The 25,169-nt window shown below is 41.5% G+C and overlaps 1 protein-coding gene and 1 pseudogene across 1 annotated transcript in view; both read right to left on the bottom strand.

Moving 5' to 3' along the window:
* The window catches only part of SIMC1 (SUMO-interacting motifs containing 1), an 85,034-nt gene that overhangs the window by 2,928 nt on the left and 56,937 nt on the right, over nucleotides 1–25,169 (bottom strand). The window contains exons 9-11 of the mRNA XM_006884431.1: nucleotides 24,304–24,432; nucleotides 14,232–14,388; nucleotides 13,997–14,081 (exon numbers count right to left, since the gene is read on the bottom strand). Coding sequence (XP_006884493.1) covers nucleotides 13,997–14,081; nucleotides 14,232–14,388; nucleotides 24,304–24,432 — 371 coding nt within the window. The remainder of the gene's footprint in view (nucleotides 1–13,996; nucleotides 14,082–14,231; nucleotides 14,389–24,303; nucleotides 24,433–25,169) is intronic.
* On the bottom strand, nucleotides 10,439–13,589 carry LOC102867388 (annotated as a pseudogene).

The following is a 25,169-nucleotide window of genomic DNA, read 5'->3' as shown; positions in this document are numbered from 1 at the left end:
GAAAAAGAAAAACTCCTTCATTGGTCTACAATCCCCCCACACCCCCCAACCCGAGTATACTCCACTCTGCAACCCTCATTCCAAACTCTTATGATAATCATAATGCCCTAAAATGTATTACTTTTAAACTGTTCTCTCCCTCATTGGCTTTAATGCAGTATACATAATTTATCCAGTTTATCTCAGTCTCACCCCCACCCTGATGTCAGCCTCATTCTACAACCATACAGTGGCACCATACAATATTTGTCCTTTTGTGACTGAGATATTTCATTCAGCATAATGTCCTCCAGGGTCACCCATTTTGAATAATACTGCATGAGTTCCTTGTTTGTCAATGCAGCGTAGTATTCCATTGTGTGAATATACCACAGCTTCTCTATCCATTTGTTTATTGATGGGCTTTTGAGTTGTTTCCAACTCTTTGCTTTTGTGAACAAAGCCGCGATAAACATGGGTGTGCATATATCTGCTTGCATGTTGGTTATGGTCTCTTTAGGGTATATTCCCAGTAGTGGAATTGCTGGGTCAAATGGTATCTCTATTTGCAACTTTTTTTTTTTTTTTGCAACTTTTTGAGAAAGCGACCATGGCCTCTTCTAAACACAGCTTGCACATCTGGCAGTTCTTTGTTGACGTGCTGCTTCAGTCGTGTTTGATAATTTTCAGCAGGATCTTGTTTGCATATGATATTAATGATACTGTTGAGTAATTTCCACACTTTGTCGGGTCACCCTTCTTTGGAATAGGAATAAATATTGATCTCTTCCAGTCAGTTGGCCAGGTGGCTGTCTTCCAGATTTCTTGGTATACAACTTAGTGGTAAGAAACTATGCTGCCAGCCCAAGGGCACATGGTCTGAATCCAGTAGGTGTCTTGTCGAAGAAAGACAAGCAATCTCTTCCTGTGTGCATACTGCCTCTGAAAACCTTCTGAAAAATCAGCTCTGGGTCAGATCCAACTTGATGGTACACCACAGCAACAAAGCCAGTATGTAAACCTAGGTGAACTGGACCACACACAGCAGTAACACAGCAGGTCAGAGTCTTTGTTCTTTGGTTTGGCATCTTGGTTGTGGCTGAGATAAATTTTGAAGGAAACAGTTTAGATTTTCCTCCATTTTTTAATTGGAATTGAGAACTTGGCTCATATTCTTAATCCACTTTCCACAAAACAATCAACATTCACGAAGGTGCTGAAGGAGAAATGAGTTGCAGTTTAGTGAGCTTACTGTACCCACCTTGCCCCTGGCTTTCAGGGACAAAGCCAACTGGTAGGCTTCTGGTCAGCCCGGTTAGCATTACAGCCTGGTGATTGTCATGCACTGGGAAAGAGGGCATAGCATCCATGTAACACTTGGGTCAACAGTATTTGACACGAAGAAACAAGACAATCCAGATTATGGGATGGGCTACAAAGTAACTGGACTAGACTCTTCAAAAACGTTAGTGTCAGGGAAAGTAGGAAAAGAATGACCAGATCATTCGTGTACTGGAATAGATGAAAGGAGGATCAGTCTGAGATGAATAGATGATCAGACATTTGTGTATTGCAATTAACAATCTGGAAAAGAAAATGGGAAAAAAAAATCCCAATAATCTGGAACAGGATATATACACTATTGATTAAACTGGAGAGGGAGAGAAGAAAGGAAAAAAAAAACCCTAAGTAACAGAAGGTAGGTGAAAAGAATAACAATATACAATAAAGGTTTGCTTAGACATTGTAACAACAGCATCAACCACTTAATTAATGACTATTAGTAAAAAACCTCCCAAAATACAAACCCAATGTGATTTGTAAACTTCTACTCAAATAAAACACATTTACAATAAAATCCAAACAAAAATTTCAAGTGTCATGAAATGTAAGTAAAGCCTGGGATATAGCTAAATACAATGGTTGCTTGAGATTGTTCACAGCTTTAGTTTGATTGGCTCCACAGTCAACACTCTTGGCACCAGCAGCCAGGAAATTAAAAGGCGCATTGCCATGGGAAAGTCTGCTGCTAGGGACCTCTCCAAAGTACTGAAGAGCAATGGTGTCTCTCTGGAGACTAAGGTGCATCTGATACAGGCTATGGTCTTCGCAATCACTTGTTATGCATCAGAGAGTTGGACAATGACCAAGGAGGACAGGAGAATTGATGTCTTTGAGCTGGGGTGCTGAAGAAGAATATTGAGAGTACCACGGACTGCTAGGAAAACAAACAGATTCATCCTGGAAAGGGTTAAACTAGGTGGCTCCTTGGAGGCAAGGATTCTGAGGCTCTGTCTAACATACTTTAGACATGTTATGACATGCTTGGGAGGATGGAGGGACAGTGCAGGAGGGGAAGGCCCTCTATGAGATGGATTCATTCAGTGACTGGGATAATTGGGATGGGAGTGTCAGAAGTCACTGCGATTGCCACAGGACAGAGCAGAGTTTAGGGCTGTTGTACATAGGGTCGCTATGAGTCGCAAGCGACTCGACGGCACATAACAACAACATTTGGCTGAATCCTTACTCTAAACCAACCACAACAGAGGCTATTTATTAGAACATTACTAAATAATTCTATCAATGATGAATTTCTTGAGTTTGATAACAAATAGTGGTATGGAGAATATTTTTATTAGGAGATACAGTGAACCAATTTGAATGTATGATGATCATGATGATACAACTTTGTCTCAAGAGACAAAGTTTGGTTCAGCAAAGAAAAGGTATAAGGATAAGATAAATAAAAAATAACATTGTTTAACAGCTGTAAAGCAAATATTGTAGCTGTTGTCAGCAATGGTGCCATCACACACACAGGAGCTCATTTTTTCAACTTCTGTTTTATCCTATCTCCATACCTTTTGAATCAATGTACAGAACAGCACTTCACCAAAGAAGACATTCAGATGGCAAATAAATGCATGAAGAAATGTTCAAAATCCCTAGTTCTAAGAGAGATGCAAATCAAAACAACTATGAGATTTCATCTTACCCCAGTCAGAATAGCAAAATTTAACAGAACAGCAAACATCAAATGCTGGCGAGGTTGCGGAAAAACTGGAACCCTTATTCACTGTTAGTGGGAGTGTAAAATGGAAGGCAGTACGGCGCTTTCTCAAAAAGTTGCAAATAGAAGAAATACCATTGGACCCCGCAGTTCCACTACTGGAAATATGCTGTAGAGAAACCAGAACTGCCACCCAGGCAGATAAATGCACACCCATGTTTGTTGCGGCTTTGTTCACAATAGCGAAGAGCTGGAAACAACCCAAGTGTCCATCAACAAACGAATGGATAGAGAAACTCTGGTATATTCACACAATGGAATACTATGCTGCACTGAAAAACAAGGAGCTCATGAAATATTCAAAATAGGTGAACTTGGAGGACATTATGCTGGGTGAAATGTCTCAGTCACAAAAGGACAAATACTGGATGGTGCCACTGTTGTAGAACGAGACTGACATCGGGGTTGGGGTGATACTGAGAAAGAAGGTAAATTATGTATGCTGCACTGAAACAGATGAGGAAGAGAACTATTTAAAAGCGATGTATGATTTGGTATTATGGTTATGACAAGAGTCCAGAATGAAGGTTGCATAGGGGAGTGTACTTGGGGGGTAGGGGATTTTATACTAATTAAGGAATTTCACTTTTCAAAGAGAAGAGCCAACTTGGAGGGGAGGGGTTCAGCAATGAATGAATGGAAATCCAAAATCGCTGTAAACGTTCATTAAAATTAAGAAAAAAAAATAACCTAAAAAAAAAAAAAGCATAATGTATCATCTAGGATGCTGGGCCGTATGAGGAATGTGGCATCAGGATTGGTGGAAAAATCTTCAACCTGTGTTATGCAGCTGACACAACCCTGCTTGCTGAAGCTGAGGAAGATCTGAAGCGCTTACTGCAGAAGGTCAAGGACTGCAGCCTTCAATATGGATTGAAGCTCAATATCAAGAAAATAAAGATTCTCACCAATGGGCCACTTGGCAGCAGCATGATAGATGGTAAAGAGATTGAGATTGTTAACAGTTTTAATTTGCTTGTCTCCACAATCAATACTCTTAGTACTGGCAGTCAGGAGATCAAAAGATGAATTGCATTGGGAAAATCTGCAGTTAGGGACCTCTCCAGAGTACTGAAGAGCAATGATATCAGTCTGGAGACTAAGGTGCACCTGATTCAGGTCATAGTCTTCACAATTACTTGCTATGCATCAGAAAGCTGGACAATGACTAGGGATGATAAAAGGAAAATTAGAAATCACTGGTGGACTAGTGGCAAGAAGCTGTGCTTCAATCCTGAAGGCACACAGTTCGACTCCATCAGCTGCTCCATGGGAGAAGGATGGGCATTCTCAACCTGTGTGATAAAAGGAGAATTGAGTCTCTGAGCTGTGGTACTGGAGAAGAGTATTGAATATACCATGGATTGCCAGGAGAACAGGTTTGTCTTCGTGGTGAAACCGGGCTGCTCCTTGGAGGCAAGGATTCTGAAGTTCTGTCTGACATTAGGTGTGTTGCAAGGAGGGACCAGTCCTTGGAGAGGGACGTCATGCTTGGGAGGGTGGAGGGACAGTGCAAGAGAGGAAAACCCTTGATGAGATGGAATGATTCAGTGACTGGGGTAATGGGGGTAGATGGGGAAATGGGGGTAGGTGTGTCAGAGACAATAAGGTTGGCACAGGATAGAACAGTTTTAGGGCTGTTGTACATGGGATTTCTATGAGTCACAAGTGACTCGGCAGCACACAACAACAACAACAGTAGCTATCAAGTTGGAATTGATCCGTATCTGGCCCTCCAGTGGGTTTTCAGAGGCAGTAAATCACACAGTAGTAGACTGCCTATCTGTCCCATAGTGTATTTGAACAGTGTACCTTTGGGTTGGCAGCAGAATTTCTTACTGCTAAGCCACCCGAGTTCTCTCTTTCTGTAGGTCCAAAGGACTAAGGTGTGCTTGATCGAGGCAATGGTCTCAACTGCTTTCTATGCATCCGAAAGCTGGACAAAGTTGACTAAAAATAACAGAATAAAAATATGAGTTGTGATGCTGGAGAAGAGTCTTGAACATGCCAAGAGAACAAACAGGTGTGTCCTGGAGAAGTGAAACCATAGCAGGCCTGGGCACAGAGAAAGCTGCAGCGAAGCACCTCAGGATGCCTGAGATGCATGAAGGTGCCCACAGATGCATGAAGGTACCCACGGATGCATGAAGGTGCCCACAGATGCATGAAGGTGCCCACAGATGCATGAAGGTACCCACGGATGCATGAATCCCATAGATGCATGAAGGTGCACCATTGATGCATGAAGGTGCCCCATAGATGCATGAAGGTACCCTAAAGCATCATTTTCTCAGTTATAAAGTAGGTATAACAGCACTTTTACTGACATGGTTACTGAAATAGAATTACATGGTGTCCAAAAAATTTAGGAAATAGGAGAAACTCACTTTTAGATAGTATGTCAGTTATATTTTCAAAAAATATGCTCAATATGTTGTTTTTCAACTCTCAGATATCTTTTCAGGTAAAGTCCCTCTAAATTTACAATAATGGACTCAATTGTGATCTTATTAAAAAAATAAAGGCTAGAATGTGTCTAAACCATCTAACAACACGGGGACCAAAGGGCTTGAGATATAATCAGGATGTCTCCAACATTCAATAAAATCTTACAGTGAGCACCAATGATTCTGGGACTGAGCAAGACTGTGGGGAGACAGTGGAGAATTGGACACTTGGGTCTACCCCTGAGAGTTGATTTTGGAGTGACAGGAAGTTGAGTCATCAATAAACCAACAAAATACTTGGAGCTTGCGGTGAGTGCAGTGCAAGAAAGGAACTGATGCTGCCGCTGTGAGGAGGAAAGTGGCAGGAATGCGGGGAGCAGCCCCCTCCAGGAAGAAAGCCTGCGGAGAAGCCCTGAAGGATGAGAAGGGCCCACGCCAGAGGCCTTGATGGAGGAGGAAGCTTTGCTCTGAAAACCAGAGATGTCGAGTGAGGCAGATGAGAGTGGAAGGCAGTCTGGTCCCCTAACAATGATTTGGCCTTTGTGGGTAAGGTAGCGTAGTGGTAAGAAGCTGCACTGCAATCCTGAAGGCACACAGTTCTTATCCAGCAGGTGCTCCGCAGGAGTAAGATAGGTTGTCTCTTCCTGGGTGATGATTTACTGCCTCTGAAAACCAGCTGGAGGGGCAGTTATGGGTCATTTCTGACTTGATGGCAGAAAACAGCAACAAGAAGAAGCAACAAATGTAAGAGTCTTGGGGAACAAGAGTCTTTCAGTAGAATTTAACTTTCTAATACAAATACAAAATATGTGTCACACTGGAAAGTATAAAAATGACCAAAAAAAAAAAAAAAGAGGTTGGCTGAATAGGGTGGGATAAGGAAGACCTGGGAGTGGAGCAGGGAGAGGAATCTGGAGTTTATGAAAAGTGCTGCAGGAGATCCGCTGCTGCGGATGCGGGCAGCGTCTGTGCGGGCAGGGTCACCGTCCAGAGGGGAGGAGACCTCGGCTGATGGACGTCTGTCCACAGGAGAGCCTGGGGGCCGGGCTTCAGTAAAGACGTGAACTCTTACATCAGGGGTTGTCATTACTGTATGAGGCAATTTGTATAAAGGGCTGGTTTAGCACAAAGGCCACATTTTATCCTGATCACTCTTAGTTTCTGGATCAGGGTTAGCTATTCTTATTCTATCATCATCCACACTACAGGAATCTCCAGACAACGTTAAACTGAGCTCGTCATCTTCTGGCAATCTCTCTACTGCACCACATCACCATTACCCTCATCCCTTGCCAAACTATTTGCCTTACTCCAAGTAGAGCAACCTTGTAAATGCACAGATATCTGCTTTTCTCAAAGCCTTGCTGATAGCTCCCGCCATTCTTGGACTCCAGCTGAAATGCCCTCACCGGGAAGAGAAGCCCCTGCATGTCTTCCCTTTTGGTCTCATTTCTTCTTCCCTTGCTCACCAAACCCCAGTCCCACGACTTCTTATGTTCCTGAAACTCACTACATAGCCTCTTGCTTCAAGGTCCTTGAAGTGCTGTTACTTCTCCCCAGAACCATCCCCTCCCCAGCTGCCTGGCTCATTCCAATATTTCCTATCTCAGCTGACTCTTCCCCAAGAGGGCCTTCCTGGATTCCTCCAAAAACACATTAGGTCTTCTATGTATTTGCACTTTTCTTAAAAGTAGTCGTTTCTAATGTAATTATATATTGCATATGTGATTGTTTTTTTCTGCACATTCCATTATAATACTTTTGCTTTGTATAATACTTGGCCTTCTTGAGCTGCCCTTTGAAATCTTTAGCTGTTTTACTCCAGCACCTTTCCCCTTTGTTTTGGCTTCTTGACATTCTAGTGCAATTTTCAGTCTCTTCTGACTTCCATTTCAGTTTTTTTCTTCGTCCTCTGTCTTTGTAATGGTGTTTTGCTCTCTTTATGGATGTTATCTTTTTGATGTCATCCTACAACTCATCTGGTCTTTGATCACTGGTGTCAGTGCTTCAAACCTATTCCTATGATGATTTTGAAATTCAGGTAGAATAGACTCAGGATCATATTTTGGTCCCCGTGGACTTGTTTTCATTTTCTTTGGCATCAGTCAATGAGTAATTGATCATCTATTCCACAGTCTGCCCTGGTCTAGTTTTGACTGCTGATATTGAGCTTCTCCAGCGGTTCCTTCCACTGATGTAGTCTGTCTGATTCCTATGAAGTCCACTACGTGAGGTCCATGTGTAAAGTCACTGTTTGTGTGTTGTGTTTTTAAAATTTTTTTTTACTAGGGTTGTGTGTGTGTGTGTGTGTGTGTGTGTGTGTGTGTGTGTGTATACTGTCAAATTGTATCTGACTGGTACAGGAGGAAATTGTCCCTCCTTCTCTAGCAGAGCATCTGGTGGATTCAAACCGCATGCCTCTCAGATTCCAGTACTGCTTCTTGCCACTAGGCCACCAGAGCTCCCTTGTGTTTTTTAAAAAAGATATTTGCAATGAAGAAAAGCATTGAAAGTAGACAATTCGATCATTCCTTTTCCAGCTCATTTTTGTTATCAATTCATACTTTCTGACTACCATTCCTTCTTCTTCATTGTTTCCAATATTTGGATTCGAGTCGCCAATGATAGTTTTGGGGATTTTTTTCTTTCTTACACCAGTTTTACTTAAAAGACAATTAAGTATTTCTTTTTTTCAGTGATGGCAAATGGTTGAAATAATGCTGAACATGAACCACTGACTAATACAAGGGATTTAAATATGAAACAGTTTGTGTTTTTTTTTTTTAACGTCCTTTAAAATTTATTGAGGCTCTTTCAATAGTATAACATGTTCTGCATATGTTACTCGGGTCAAGGTGATTTGGTTTTTGGTTTTTTTTTTTTAATTTTCATTCGTTCACTGTTGCACTTTTCTCCCCTCCCAACCCTCCTCTCTAGTACACTACCCTCTTGGAAAAGTAAAAGAAAAGTTCTTTCATTGTTTTAAAAACCCTCCCCCAGGCCACTCCACTATGCAGCCTTCGCTCTGGACTCCTGTCATGACAAAAATACCTAATCACATATCCTCACATATCTCTTTTAAACAGTTTTCTCCCTCATCTGTTTCAATACAGTATACATTATTGAACCCATCTTTCTCAGTGCCCCCCCCAACCCTGAGTTCAGTCCTGTTTTACAACAGTGGTACCATGCAGTATAAAACAAAGCTATTTTTTTAAAATAAATAAATGAATAAAGGTTATATACAAAAGGGAACTGGAATTTGTAAGGTGATTTAAAAAAATCAAATGAGTAGAAAATCTGTGGTGAAACCAGAACATTTCACCTCTGCTTTGGAGGGCTATCATACAACATTTGGTCACTGAAGATGGATTAGTAGAGAGGTGTTTACATAGAAGTTTCAAGTCACTTTTGCTTGTGAAGAAGCATCCAGGTCTTCCCAAGACTGAATGGGCAGCCCTGTGACTCTCCTCCTTCAGTCACCAATTATAGTTAACACATCTTGATTGTATGTTCAGCCACTTTCAGACTGCAAGACTTGATAAAAATTTTCTATTTTCTGGTAGTCAGAAAGAGCACGACATTTGTTCTTTTAAATGCTGTATGTTCAAGTGACAGCAGGTTCTTAGTTTAAAATGGATGCATTAGGAAAGCACACCACAATCTGGAATTTTGCTGAGGCTCAAAGTTGAGCCACATGAAACTGGGGTATCAGGCACTGGTTCTTAGCCAGGAACATGAGCTCAATGACAGCTCAGTGTCCACTTCCCAGCGTGGCTACTCTGCCCTCCTGCAAATGTTTGTAAGATGTTGGTCTCAGGGCACATTTCTTCTTAGTGTCAAGGGCATGCTGTACAGAGGTCATTCAACAACGCACCAGACTATTTAGACTACAAGTGAGTAGCCAACTCATTAGACTCACTTTCTAGATTTCAAAGGAAAGTAATTCCTGCTTTCACTGCACATAGACTCTGGCAACAGACCCAAGTCTGAATTTGGGTTCTGTATCTACTTCTCCCTCAGTTTTTGTTTTCCTTTGTAAGAAAGGGATATCCACTTTTGTAAATATATAAGCTAGTGAATATGATTTACCTATCTTCCTTCCTTTCCCCCCCCCATGCTAAGAGCTTTTTGTCCTTTCCATGAGCAAAGGGTGGGCCTGAATTCTCTGACTCCTTTCCTGCTTCCTACCTCCTTGGAGCTGGACAACTTGAGATGATCTCAGAATGTCCCCAGTAAGGTTCAGGATACCCCAGAATAGGACAGAGGTGTCCTCCCAGTGAAATGCTGACTGTCTGGCAAGGATATTTGCCATTTCAGCTGTGCTCTTTGTGTGTGACAATTTAATGCTTGTTCACCCTTCTCAACTCCAAAGAAGTTGGAGAGTTGTTAAGCAGAGAGCACTGGCACATCCTTCATATTTTCTGGCCTTGTAAACGGGTCTGAGGCCTTTCCCATGGGTGGTGGAAACATAAAAACATTCTGTCAGAAGAACAGATCTATGTCCACCTTAAGTCCCTCTAGCTCATACCATTTATATAATCCAAATGAAGTGAACAAGAAGTGTTAAAGGTTAACTTGAAACAAAACCAAGTGCTTTAATAGTAAACTTTAAGCTAGGTCTTTAAAAGGAACAATTATGTAAGTGTCAGTGAGGCTAGGTGCACATGGAATTTGTCTTTGAGGCCCTGAATCTTCTAGGAAAAAGGCAGAAACCATCTATGTCATTGTGACAGTGCACTCTCTTGTGTTTTAGGTTTTTTTTGCCTTTGCCAAAATACTATTTTATTTTCAAAGTCATTTGAAAGACTCTAAGTAAGGAGCTCTATCACACACCAGGCACAGATTCCAAACCCACATTCCTCCAGCCCCCAGCATGGGCCTCTGTCAGGATAAAAAGTTGCTTTTTTTGTAATTCTTGGCTTTTACTTCATGAAGATCAGATCTTTTCCCATAAACCATCTTCATTTTTTTTGTAGAGTAGAGCTTTATTTTCAGGAAACAGTGCATTAGTTGGGTATGGGTATTTTTTTAAGAACTGCAAGGTGGATCTGATGTGTTGCACGAAGTGAGTGGGCTCGGCCAGCTGCAACCAGACATCCACACGTGGAAAAGGCATCCAGGAGTATGGTCCTATGTGAAGTGGCTCTGTCTCTGCATCATAAGTCATTGGTCCTCCCGTCAGAGCCCGGGCAGCACGCAGATTCTCCTCTGGCCCTCGGTCTTGGAGGGAAGCTCTGTAAATCTGTGCAGTTTTTATGTTGACAGCAGTGCCATACATTATTGGAAAATGGCTTTAATTTACTTCCTGGTCATTTAATCTGTCACACATAATGTCACTAAGTGGATGTCGTCTTCCTGTCTGTCAAATGCACTGAGAAGTTGCTGAATGAGTTTTTGTTACAATGGCCTGTCATCACTGAAGCCACCCACCAGGTGCTCTTCCAGCATGCCGTATTTCGTGGGCTCAGAAAGGGATTTTATGGAGTTTATATGATCAAGGGGACTTCGGCTTTGGTGTCGGATGCATCACAGTGTGTCAAGCAGGTGGTCCCATTACCTGTGTGCCTCGGGACCACAATGTGACAAGTGGTGGCATCATCAGAACCCACAATGGAGATGGAGCCATCCTTTGGGGAAGCCACTTCAAACTCTCTCTGCTGAACATACAGAAGGCCTTGGGGGTCCCACTTGTTGAACAGACTGACCTCTGAGAAGACTGGCTCTTTCCTCCAGAGTCGGATGGGCACGGACGAGGACTCCGACAAGGTGGGGCAGCAGAACTCGCTGTCCCTCAACCAGCAGGGCCGCTCCTCCGGACTGGCCTGTGTTTTAGTTTTAAGAACCTCAAACACAGAAACATCCTCGGAGCCATGGCCAGGCAAACAGGCCTTCACTGAGATTGCACTAACGCTGATGCCAGAATGACTACTTTGTCTCACACTCACTATCAAGCGATCTGGCAGTTATATGGTACCATTCCAGTCGACACTGAGAAGCAGCAGAGGGCTAGCAGCATGAAGTTTGTTGTTAAAGGCCAAATAAGTGACAAGACTGGGATTTGAACACAAGTCTCTCTCCTTTGTTCACATCTCTACAAGTTTCTCAGTTTCCATCTAAGAAAATATAAGGGCTAAGGTCCTTATTCCCACATGCCCCTACCAAACTAAATCTGCACCAGGATTGCGTGAGGGTAAACTGTATGTGCATACTATTTCCCAACTTGAGAGCACTTGTAGACACTGTGTCCTCGTGCTCCTTAATACAGATTTCCTAAAACCAAAGCCATTTACTTCCTCAAGCTCACATAACTATCAAATACAAGCAATTTAACACAGACACATTATTGTTGTGTACTGTCGAGGGGAACTGATCCACAGCTGACCCTCAGAGCAGGAAATCACCTGGGAGGAGTCTGCTCATCTTCCTCCTCGGAGTTACATCTGAGGGCTGTGGGATCGTGGCACGGCTTCTTACCGCCAGGCCACTACGACTCCCTGAGTGTAGACAGAATAATCCCAAAACCTACCGCCTGTGAGTCAGCTCCGGTGCAGAGCAATCCACTAACACAGAGCGGAACCACACGAGGGGTTTCCCCAGCTGGGAATAGGTTTTCTTTAAATTTTACTTATGTTGTTTGAGAATGCAACAGCAAAATCTACATCAACAGTCTCTGTGTGTACAGTTTAGTTACGTGGACTCCATTCTTCAGGTTGCACAACCATTCTCACCCTCTTTTTCTGGAGGGCTGTAAATCTAGGGAAGCTTTTTTCTCCCATGAAACAGCTGGGGGGTTCAAACTGCTGACCTTTTGGTTAACAGCTAAGTGCTTTAAGTAAGGCATCACCAGAACTCCTAGAAATATTTTTATTACTGCTTGATTAAAATATCACCAGCTGTTCTAATCATGTCTACTGTTGTGTGTTCTTCTCCTTGGGTTGGGATCTAATTCAGCCTCATGTATTCTATTTAGCATGGCTGTACCCATCGAGTCAGCTCTGCTGTGGTTCTCTGCCCCACAGGATGGAACCCTGCCTGTATGTTAGTCCCTAAGGCTGCAACAGTGACAGACTTGGCCCTCCCTCGTCGTTAGGACTCTGACACTTGTGAAGAGGACAGGCTGGTTACTTCGTGGAGGTCTGGCAGTTTGAGCTTGCCTGATGTTCCCTGTGATTAGACTCAGTTACACATTTTTGGCAAGAACACGGTATCTGAAGACCCAACAGATGAACTCTGATAGAACAGGAGAGAACAAGGCACAAGTGAAATCCATGAAGAGTTCAGGCTAAATAAGACCAGTTGAGACTAGTGGACTCCTTGAGACTAATGAGTTGCTCTTTAAACTTTGAACTAAAACTCTCCTGAGGGAATCTTTTGTGAAATAACAGCTTGGCACACAAAGGATTTGACCCATGAGTGTGGGTGTACCATTAAAAACACCATCTATATGGGACTCAGAAGTCAGTATTTAAAGATTGGAAACAGAACAGAATGTAGTTAAAGAGAGAATGCTGACATGCTGAAAAATGTGGATAATGCCATTGAATATTTTTTATAGAAATCATCAAATGGGGACATAATTTGCTGCATAAACTTTCACTGGAAACATAGCAAGATATTATTATTTTTTTTTTTAAAGAAAGAACGAAAGTAAGTATACGACCTGAATTTGTGGTGTATCCCTGTCAGTTCATCACATCAGGGACTTGTTAGGTTCTTCCCTGATGAAATGGCTATTTCATCTTTTGTCATTAAGAAGTATCTCAGTTCTTTGGTTTTCTCCAGGGTGCCAGCCAACCCATGGCTAATACAATCCCTTTCATTTGAAAGGTCCAGCCCATCAGCACCCTTGCCAGTAATCACATTCTTTGTGGTAAACTGACCTAACTTTCCCAGGTCTTCCTTGCTTATTGGCTGTGTATGAGATCTGAGCTTCGAAGATCCATTCTCACAGATTTTTTTTTAATCTTACATCTCTTGCCAGATACACGTGTGCCTTACCAGCTCACTTGCTCAGTATCTGCCCCATGTTAACACACACTCCTAGTGTCCACTGCAATGATGGTACAGGCCACCACCGGGCACTGCATGATAACGACGCTTCTGCTTACCTGGATAAGTTACAGGAGGTAACTCAGTATTGCCAGCTTGATTAAAAACTCAGCAGTTCTTCTAACTGTAGCTATGTCATCCTCTAAAGTGAGGGTAGAGTACTGCTTTATGTGTTGTGCTTCAGCTGAAAGGTCAGTGGTTCAAATCCACCAACTTCTCCTTGGAGATTTACAGCCAGGGAAACCCACTGGAGGGTCACCAGGAGTTAGAGCTGACTCCATGGCAAGTGGGTGTATGCCATTCTTTGTCCTTAATAAGTTACAAAGTCAAGGAATAATACTTTACCTAAGCTAACAAATGAGAATCTCCTGAATGGCTAGAATTTCTAGTTACATCCATGGAGAGACCTCCCACAGGATGGCATTTGTGAACAAACGCCCCTTACCTCTTAACACGTGCTGGTAACTGGACAACAGAAACTGCAGATGCTCAACCAGCTCATCCCAAGTCTGCCACTGGGTCTTGTCCGACTGTGGAGACAGTGAGAGCAGCTGATGACAGATGCCTTCTCCAGGTAGCAGTTTTATATGTTTTTAAAGTACATAACGTTCAAACAGCAGCGTGTTAAGCAAAACAACTGTGAGCAGGATGAGGGGAAATGTGCGTAGGAACAGCCATACCTGGCACTTGAGCAGGGACGTAGAATGGTTGAGGAAGTAAAGGGCCTGCGCCAGAGACAAGGGCAGGCGCGTGGGTGTCTCGCAGCTGTGGAGGAAGATGATCTCTAACACCTTGCAGCGCAGAAGGTGGCTCTCCATGGTGGTAAAGAACATCTCTCTGTGACAGGGGAGGGGAAAGGGAGTGAGTACCTGCAAAATGTAATTTCATAGAAAAGTGCACCATAGTTTCTCCTGAATGTCTTTACATTTGCTTAAAAAAATGATGATGAAGAGAGAGATTAAAAGACGAGCCTCTTCAAAATCACAACTCGTGGATAAGGTAGGAAGAGATCTGAAAACTGTCTAAAGGTCCCCACTCGATCTTCCCATATCCTTTACCCCCACCTCCCTCCACCCACCAAATTTGTGACTCTATGATTTGCCCCTGCCCCACTTCACCCCTCTGCTCCCACCTTCTCCCTCTTTGGATCAAGAGGGAGGAGGTTTTTGAAATTTGGAAGACAGAAGTTAAAAAGACATGATTATCCCAGAGGCACACGGTTCGAATCCACCAGATGCTCTGCCGGGGAAGGAGGGACAATCTCCTCCTGTACCAGTCAGATTTGATTTGACGGTACACTCACACAAAAAAATAAAAAAAAAAAAAAGGCATGATTAAAAAAATCCCTTATGTTGCAACTAAGAGGACAGTATTTCTTCCTGCTTATAAGGTGCTCACAGCTACCACCCACCCATCTGCGGAAGTTGTCTGTTGCTATGATGTCAAAGAGGTTTCAGTGAAGCTTCCAGACCAAGAAGGACTAGGAATAAAGGCCTAGAGGAAAGTCTGCTAACAAAAAGCAGACAATGAAGACATTACGGATCACAAAGGTTTCATCCCGTCGTGGATGAAATTGCCAAGAATTGAGGGCCAGTTCAATGGCAAGTAACAACAGTTTGGTATAACAAGGAATATTAAGTTAAATAAAAGAGATGATTGCTCTTAAGTAAATGCCTTTTTAACCTCATCCATAACTTGTTATGACCTACAGTGTTCAATGCTTTTGGATAAGCAATAAACATCTTTCTGTTACTCTGTTTTCAGCCGAGATCCATCTGACACTGGCAATGATATATCTCATATCATAGTCCCTTCTGAATCCAGCATGAATTTCTGCAAGTTCTTTGTCAATGTACTTGTCCACCTGATTCGTTGTTATGTGCCTCCAAGTCGCCTGTGACTCATAGAGACCCTGTGTAAAACAGTCCTAAACCCTGCTCTATCCTGTGCCAATCTTATTGTCTCTGACATACCTACCCCCATTATCCCACTCACTGAATCAATCCATCTCATCGAGGGTCTTCCTCTCCTCCACTGTCCCTCCACCCTCTCAAGCATGATATCCCCTCTCCAGGGACTGGTTCCTCCTTGTAACATGTCCAAGTATGTTAGACGAAGCCCCAGAATCCTTGCTTCCAAGGAGCAGCCTGGTTTAACCCTCTCCAGGATGAACCTGTTTGTTCCCTTAGCTGTCCATGGTATATCCAACACTTTTCTCTCAATATCAGAGCTCAAGATTTACATGTGATATTAATGATATTGTTTGACAATTTACATATTTGGTTGGTTCTGCTTTTCTTGGAATGGGAACAAATATGGACCTCTTCCAGTCAGTTGGCCTTCCAGATTTTTTGGCAAAGGCTAGTTAGACTATCCAGGGCTGTATCTGTTTGTTAAAGCATGCCAATTGGTATTCCATCAATTCCTGGGGTCTTATTTTTTTTTTTCAATGCCTTAAGTGGAGCTTGAACTTCTTCCATAATTACTCTTGGTTCTTGGTCATATGCTACTTCCTGAAATGGTTGAGTATTGAACAATCGGTATTCTGTGTATTCCTTCCATCTTCTTTTGATGTTCCCTACATTTTAAAAGATTTTGTTCACAGACTTTTTCAGTATTGTAATCATACTGAGAAGAATGGGATTTTCAGAAAACTTAGTTGTGCCCATGCAAAAATCTATATACATGAAGTAGTTGTTTGAACAAAGGAACACTGTATGATTTAAAGTCCAGGAAGATATGTGTCAGGGTTGTATCACTTTTCCTATTCAATATGTATGCTTAGCAAATAACATGAAAAGCCAGACTTCATGGCATCAGGATTGGAGGAAAACCATCAACAACTTGAGTTATACAGATGACACAACCTTGCTTGCAGAAAGTGAAGAACACTTGAAGGACTTACTGCAGACTATCAAAGACTACAGCCTTCACTAAGAGTTACATCTGAGCATCAAGGAAAAATAAAATTCCTCTCCACTGGATCAAAAGATAACATCATGATAGATGGAGAAAACACTGAAGATGACGATGATTTCGTTTTACTTAGAATTACAATCAACATGAGTAGTAAAAAAAAAGTAAACAAAGACATGGTGCATTGGAAAATCTGTCAGACACCACTCCCCATGCTAAAGAGCAAGGATGTCAGCTCAAAGACTAAGGTATTCCTGTCCAAAGCTCTAGTGTTTTCAGTTGTTTAATATACACCTAAAAGTTGGACAAGGAAAAAGGATGACAGAAGAATTGATGTCTTTGAATTGCAGTGTTGAAGATGAGTACAGAACGATCCCATGGACTGCCAAAAAAAACCAGTAAGTCTGTTTGTGAGTGTAACCTGCATGGTACCTAGAAGCAAAGATGGTGAAACTAAATATCATACACTTTGGATATATTTTCAGGAGGGGCCAGACATTGAAAAAAGTATTGTAGGACACCGACGCGCTCATCTGCTGGAGCCCGCTCACCCAGTTCAGAGCTAAAATCAGAAAAACCAGTGCCAAGTGCTGTTCTTCCCCAGGACTGCCTATTCCCTGCCTGTGCCCGATACTCATGGTGTTCCTGCCAGGGAAGCCGAGGACCCTACCCTCAGGTGAAGCATGTACTCCCTACCACTGCCTGGAGAGGGACCAGGTGGTAGATGCCACCACATACAAGACACAGATAGCAAGGCCAAAAACTCTCTGTTGTAGGCTCTGTGATGGAACCAAGCGTGCTGGTCCTCCACATTCCAGTCACAGGGCTCAGTCATTGTGTCCGACGCCTCGAAGAACTGCCACGTTGGCTGCAGAGGAAGGGAGACTCATCAGCCCTTCAGATGGTGCTTCAGTGACATAGTCACCTTGGACAGAACTCTAAAGGTCCATAATCCCAGAGCACCATTTAGATGTTAAAAAACCAGATTGGCTGGTGCCAGTTGCCATTACTGAAAATGGGCTCAGATTCCATCCAAGAATCACAGTCAAAGAAAGCAAGTGCACACTCCTCATCTTCTTGGTTTTGTAATGGAAACATTACAATATGGTGATTACTGAACAACATCATTAACATCACATGTAAACAAAATATTGCCGAAGATTTAAAAAACTACTAGAACATTGGCATAGAAATGAAGACATTCAAGCTCGATTTAGAAGAGCCTGTGGCACCAGGGATATCTTGCTAGATCGTGGCTGAACACAGAGAATACTAGAAAGATGTCTATGCTTTATTGACTGTGAAAAAAGAATTTGATTGTGTGGATTATAGCAAATTGTGGCTAATATTGAGAAGAATGGGAATCCCAGAACACTTGATGGTGCTTTTGTGAAACATATACCTGGACCAAGAATCTGTTACCCGAACAAGGAAGCAGTGTATGATTTAAAAACAAAAAAGATGGGCATCAGGAATGTGTCCTTTCTCCATATGTATTCCATTTGGATGCTAAACAAATACTTCGAGAAGCCAGACTTTATGAAGAATATAGGGTCAGGATTGGAGGCAGACTTATCAGTACCCTGAATTATACAGATGATACAACTTGGCTCACTTTAATGTGAGGAGGACTTAAAACATTTGCAAAAGACAATCAAAGACTGCAGCCTTCAATATGGATTACATGTCAACCTCAAGAAAATAGAAATCCTTACCACTGGACCAGTAAACAACTTCAGAATAAATGGAGAAAAGATTGAAATTGTTAACAGTTTCCTCTTGCTTGGATCCACAATCAACAACCTTGGTACCAGCAGTGAAGATAACAAGACTATTGCACTGGGAAAGTCTGCTGGAAGAACTTCTCTAAAGGGCTACAGACCGTAGTTGTCAGTTTAAGACTAAGGTGGTCCTGATTGAAGCCTTGGACTTATCCATTCCTTTCTGTGCTTCTGAAAATGGAACCAAGTACAAGGATGACAGAAGAAAAATAATAGATGCCTTTGAAGTGTGATGTTGGAGAAGAGTACTAAATATCCCATGAACTGCCAAAAGAACAATAAATAAAAAAAAAAAAAAGAAAAAAGTATTGTAATAGGTGGAGGGTCAGAGAAAGAGGAAGATCCTGGTCGAGATGGCCTGACAGTGACAATGGGCTCGCGAATACTGGAGATCATGAGGATGGCGCAGAACAGAGCTAGGTTCAGATCTGTTATTCACAGGGTCACTGTGAGTTGTAGTTGACTGTGGCACCAAACAACAACTACTCTCCAAAAGATAGCAATTGAATAGGAGCAACAGATATGTGAGTGGAATTTAAGTGCCAGGCAAGCCCACTAGAGATATAAAGCAGGGAAGGTTCATCAGGCCAGGGCTAGGAAGAGCCTTTCTTATGGAAGAGGAAGTGTGGGTGACAGTGGTCTAGGAGGTGCAAAGATGGCTCAAGGCAGGTGGTATTTCAACTGGGGGCACAAACATGGGCAAAAAGATGTAAAAAGTACACAGTTGTGACGTTGTGATTTCTTAAAGCTCATTGTGGCACTCAGGAGTTCTCTTGGACTTGACTTTGTTACTCCTCCAGGTATGCGCTTGACCAGAGCCACGGTGGGTTGGAGCACCCCCACCCCCCGAGACTTCTGAGCAGGGGAGTGGCAAAACCGGAGCTGTGCATTAGGATGATGAGTAAAGCTCATTGTTATAAAGCAATGTCAGCTTCCAGAAAATGAGCTGTCTCATCTGCACGGGGGTGCCTCGGGACACCTGATGGTTTTTGTTTGGTCGTACTTGCCAGCTCTGCTGGTCACAGCAATCCTGGGAACAGTCATGACTGTCCTCAGATTCTTCTCAAACAGAACTTCTGCTCAGCATTTGGCCTTTTATTTGGCTCACAAGGCAGTTTTTCTATTCAAACAACTGCATCCAATTGTTACTCCAGGACTTGCCCATATCCTGGTTTTGTAATCCACAGATGGCAAACTCAGAGACCCATAAAGGACAAGGAGCAGGAGGGAACAGCATGACCTGCCTAGTGAACAAGTAACAACGCTGGCCCTGTAACAACGCTGGCCCTGGACCCAAGGGCTCTTACTGGGAACATCCAGCCCCTGTCCAATTTTGCAACATCCTCTTTGCTAAGAGGAGCCTAGGAGACTCCCTGAGTGCCTCTGCCTTGTATATTTTTCTACCTGGTGTTTTCTTTTTTCTCTATTTTAATTTTCCCTGTTATCTTTACTCTTCCCTTGGGCACTTATTTGTATTAAAACAAAGTTAAAAACCAGAATGAATATTTATTTCACTTTTGTTTCTTACAATTAAAAACTTTTCAACGTCCATTTTCTCTCTTTAATGTACTTTTTAATCCTCTGGGACATTTTCTCAGAAAGATTTTCTTTCTTAATGCAAGGAACTTCAAATTATTACTTTGCAAGACAGTCCTTAGGTACTTTTACAGTCTAATTTCTACTCTGCATTTGGCCTATGAAGAGACAAGTTTTTTACACAATAACCTATTTCAAACTGCATTTTTACTTCCAATTTTTTATTCCCAGATTTGTACTTATTCTGCTTTTAAAATTCCCAAATGGCAAACTCAAAACCTCTACACAGGACAAAAATGTAATTCAATATATTGGGCACAGCAGGAACTGCAAGCACAATGTTCATAACAATTCAAATTTAGATTTTAAAAAGACAAAGTAAAGAACAAGGCCAGCTCCCAGTTCCAGCCTTAAGAGCGTAGCTGGTATTACCAAAGAAGACATTCTGATGACCAATATATACACAACAAACCAACAGTGCTCAAGATCATTAGCTATTGTGTTGTTGTTGTTAGGTGCTGTCCACTAGACCTACTCATAGCAACCTGACAAAACAACAGATCTGAACCTCTTCATACCCTGAGCCATTCTCACAATCTCTGATAATGCTTGGGCCCACTGATACAGTCAATCCATCACGCTGACGCAAAGCAAACCAACAATGAGATACCATCTCACTCCAGCAACAGCACCATTCAATAACACAGCAAACAACAAATGATGGGGAGTGAGGAAGGTCATTGTAATTCGCATTCACTGCTGGTGGAAATATAAAATGGTGCAACTACTATGGAAAGAAATTTGATGTTTCCCTAGAGAGCTAGCAATAGAAATATGATTTGGTCCAGCAATTTCACTACTAGGTTTTCTGTTGTTGTTGATATCCCAAAGAAATAAGAGCTGTGGCACAAAAAGAGGTATGTGTGCCTATGTTCACTGCAGTATTATTTACTGCAATGTTGCAAAGAAATGAAAACAATCCAACTGTACAACAATGAATAGAGAACTATAGTTCTACATTTATATGGAACTACATTTGCACAATGCAACACAGAAAAAACATTAAGAATCCACAGAACACGGGATAACAGTGATGGCTCTGAAGGACATTACTCCAAGTGAAGTTACTCACTCATAAAAGGACAAATATCGTATAAGATCTGTTATAAAAAGCTAAAGAAAAGTTTACATACAGAATCATTTTTGGATGGTTACTAGGAGTGGAAAGGGAGGGAAGAGGTGTAAAATTTAGTAAACAGATAAAAGGCACATATTAAGGTGGGTGAAAGGAAGGATAATATGCTGGTATGACAACAATCTGGAACAAGTGGTGCATGGTAAGGTGGACTGGAGGAGAGGAGAGAGGGGGGGAGAATGTGCAACAGTGAATGAGTAAGAAAACAGCAAAACAAAACAAAGAACTTTCAAAATTATTAGTATATTTTATTGTGATTTTAACAAAAGATTACAGAAAAGTTGGATCTGTTGTCATACATATGATGCCTAATCATATATTCCTAGTTCTTTCCTTCGTCTGTTCCAATGCAGTGTTCATTATCCATCTACTCTTTTCGTAGGTTACCCTCAACCCCCACCCCCATGTCAGTTCTGTGTTATAACAGTGGTGTTAAACAGTATTTGTCCTTTCGTGATGAGCTATTTCACTCAGTATAATATTATCCAAGGTTAACCCTGTTCATTGTTTTTCCTGATATCCATTTTCAGACAGAGGAGGAAGAAAAGACCAAAATGGATGTCAGAAGAGACACTGAATATTGCACTAGAGCACCGAGAAACCAAAGCAGAGGGAAGAAATCAAGACCTTAAGGTGCTGAACATAAGATTTCAAAAGGTAGCGTGGGAAGACAAAGTAAAATATTATAAGGAAATGTGCAAAGACCTGGAGTTAGAAAACCAAAAGGGCCAAACTCTCTCAGCATTTCTTACACTCAAGGAATGAAATTCAAGCCTTGAGTTGCAATACCTAAGGATTTTGGGTGGAATATGAAATGATCCTGGAAGTATTAAAAGAAGATGGAAAGAGTATACAGAGTCATTATACCAAAAGAAACTGGCAGACTCAGAAGAATTTCATGAAACAACTTATAAGCAAGAGCAAACTGCTTTAAAACAATAGGCAAAAAATAAGGCCCTAGGAATTTATGATATACCAATTGATGTATTTCAACTAATAGATGCTGCCCTAGATGTGCTCACCAAGTTTTGCAAAGAAATCTGGAGGACAACCACTTTGCCGACTGAAAGAGATCTAGATTTGTTCCCATTCCAAAGAAAGGTGATCTGACAGAGTGGGGAAATTACTGAACAGTATCGTTAATATCACATGCAAGCAAGATTCTGCTGAAGATTATTCAAAAACAACTGGAGCAGCACATCAACAGAGAACTGCCAGAAGTACAGGCTGGCTTAAGAAGGGGTCATGGTACTAGGGATATTGTAGCTAATGTTAGATGGAGCTTGGATGAAAGCAGGGAATACTAGAGGAATGTCTATCTATGCTTCATTGATCATGCAAAGGCATTTGACTGTGTGGATCACAACAAAACTGGGCTGGCTTTGAGAAGAATGAGAATCCCAGAACACTTACTTGATTGTGCTAATGCGAAACCTGTATTTGGACCAGGAGGCAGCTGTCAGAACAGAGCAAAGAAACACTACATGGTTCAAAATTGGGAGGGGTGTATGCCACGGATGTGTCCTAGATCCCCATCTTTTCAATTTATATGCAGAACAGATTATCTGGGAGGCTGGGCTCAATGCTAGGGCAGTTGGGATAGTTGTGTTGGAGTCAGTGAGACTGGCTTAGGTAAGAGTAGCTTCAGAACTATTGTACACAGAGTTGCTATGAATTGCAGGCAACTTGACAGCACCTAACAACAACAACACCTCCTGATATACCCAAAGTATGTGAGACAAGGTTTTTCCACATTCTTTGAGAAACAGGTGTGTTATTAGGATAGTATTCTTTCTCTCTATCTACTCAATTTATACACTGAGCAAATTATTTCAGAAGCTGGACTCTATGAAGAAGAATGTGGCATCAAGAAAGATTCATCAGCAATAATACAGATGACACAACCTTACTTGCTGAGAGCAAGTAGGATTTGAAACACTTGCTGTAGAAAATAAAAGACTGAAGCCATCCACTTCTGAAACAATAGTCCTCTAAAAACCCTATATAGCTCTGCCAGGGAAGGAGGGACAATCTCCTCCTGTACCAGTCAGATCTGATTTGATGGTACACTCACACAAAAATAATACAATAAAAACAAAACAAAACAAAACAAAACAAAAAACCCTATACAGAATTCCTAGAGAGGAATGTGGTTAATGATACAGAATTAGACGTAGCGGCCAGATTGGAAGTCAAACAAAATGAGGAGAAACAACTACAAACATCCTTTAGCAGCTGGAACATGGAATGTATGAATGTTGGAAAATGAGAACTTGTGAAAAATGAAACAGAACACATTAACATTGTCATTCTAGGCATTAGTGAGATGAGATGGACTTGGCTTTGGCTACTCTGAATCAGACAATCACATGGTATACCATGTTGGGAATGAAAAACAGAAAAAAATGGTGTTGAATTCATAGTTAAAAAGACAATTTCAACTTCTAAAGTACAAGGTTATGATTAATAGGATATTATCCATGTGCATACAAGAAAGACCTGTTAATATGACTATTATTCAAGAATATACAGGAAAAGCTAAAGATTAGGAAAGTGAAGATTATTACAAAATTTTGCAGCCTGAAATTGACCAGACATGCAATCAAGATGTGTTAATGAAAAAAAAAATGTGTTAACGACTGGAGACTGGAATGCAAAAATTTCAAACAGTGAAGAAGGAATGGTAGTTGGAAAGTATGGACTTGGGAACAGATGAGGCTGGAAATAGAATGACTGAATTTTTTATGTTCAATGATATATTAAAATATCTTTTTGAAACTTTTTAAGTCAACTAGTATAAAATACAAAATAAAAAAAAATACCTTTCTGAAAAAACACAAATGGCACTTTTACTTATAGACCTCACCAGATAGACTGCATAAGAATCAGACTGACTACATTTGTGGAAGGAATTGTTGGAGGAGCTCAGTATTAGCAGTCAAAACCAGGCCAGGTGCTGACTGTGGAACAGAACATCGTGGCTAGAAAGGCCATAATAAAGCAATCCATCGTATTTTAGCAGTGCTTGAAAGCTGTATCATGAAGGATAATGAAGTCTGTTAGCCAAATGGTAGAAAAATGAGAATATCTTGCTTCTTCCCAAAAAATCGTATCTGAGTTGCAAATGATAACAATTACTTAAGAACTTTCTGTCAAAACATTAAATAATTGAAAATAATCTCTTTGCCCATTTCTTCCCAGTTTAACTACTATTTGGAATTTTCTCTTTGAAATTTTGTTAGTCAGCAGGCAGAGTAGATAGGGAAGTTATCTTAAGAAAAACGACTTCAGTGAAAATGAAAGCAAACAAAATCCAAGGCTCACCTCTGACTCCTCTCAGGAATGTCCAGCACAAACCCAAACATCATCTCCGCAATCTTATTGGAGCTGCAGGTGGGGGTTCTGTCCACCTCCACGGCTATGGACAGCATCCTCTGCAGCTGGCAGACAATCCTGAGCACAGAACACAGACACAGGTGAGCAACACGGGCTGGTGGTCAGCCACCTGGGGGCTGGAGAAGGTGCCTACGGGTCCTCGTTGAGGACAGAGGCTATGAAGGAGGTCTTGCTAAGTCAGGCACTACAGGCCAGGGAGAAGTACTGAAGTCAAAAGAACACTTTTATTTATCACTTTCACCTACCGGAAGCCCTTCTGCCAGACTATACTGCATGTACTGCTCACTTGTAAATCCAAACAGAATCACAGTACTAAGGATTGAGAGAACTTTAAACATTATCTAATCTGCAAATTTCCTAATGTCTATGTGAAGAAACTGAGGGCCAGAGTGAATAAAAAGAATTTGAGTCAAGGGAAATACATATTTGATAGAGTTTGGGCTTGTTATTGGTTCCATCACAGAATTTTCTTCAGAACTTGCATGAGGGAGCCTGACCTTTGCCCATCAGAACCTAACTCTGGGGGAGAGCCAGGCTGTGGTGGCCAGTGAGTCTGAGAGATCCCATTTTTCATCAGGAATGTCAGTCTTTTATTTTTTCTTTTTCTACTAGTTTATTTACAAAATTCAAATACATTGTTTTCAAGAACAAATTTTTTTAATTTTAAACGAATTTATTTTTCTTAATTAATTTTTGGTAAAAATATTCACAGCAAACCCTATTTCTATTCCACCATTTCTAGCCATACTGATTGGTGGCATCAGTTACAGTCTTTGCACAGTGTGGACATTCTG

Source organism: Elephantulus edwardii, unplaced genomic scaffold (genome assembly GCF_000299155.1).
Source record: "Elephantulus edwardii isolate Elephantulus edwardi_28Jun2011 unplaced genomic scaffold, EleEdw1.0 scaffold00033, whole genome shotgun sequence".
NCBI lineage: Eukaryota > Metazoa > Chordata > Mammalia > Macroscelidea > Macroscelididae > Elephantulus > Elephantulus edwardii.
The sequence above is the reverse complement of the archived record's forward strand: the minus strand, read 5'-3'. Positions and strand labels throughout refer to the sequence as shown.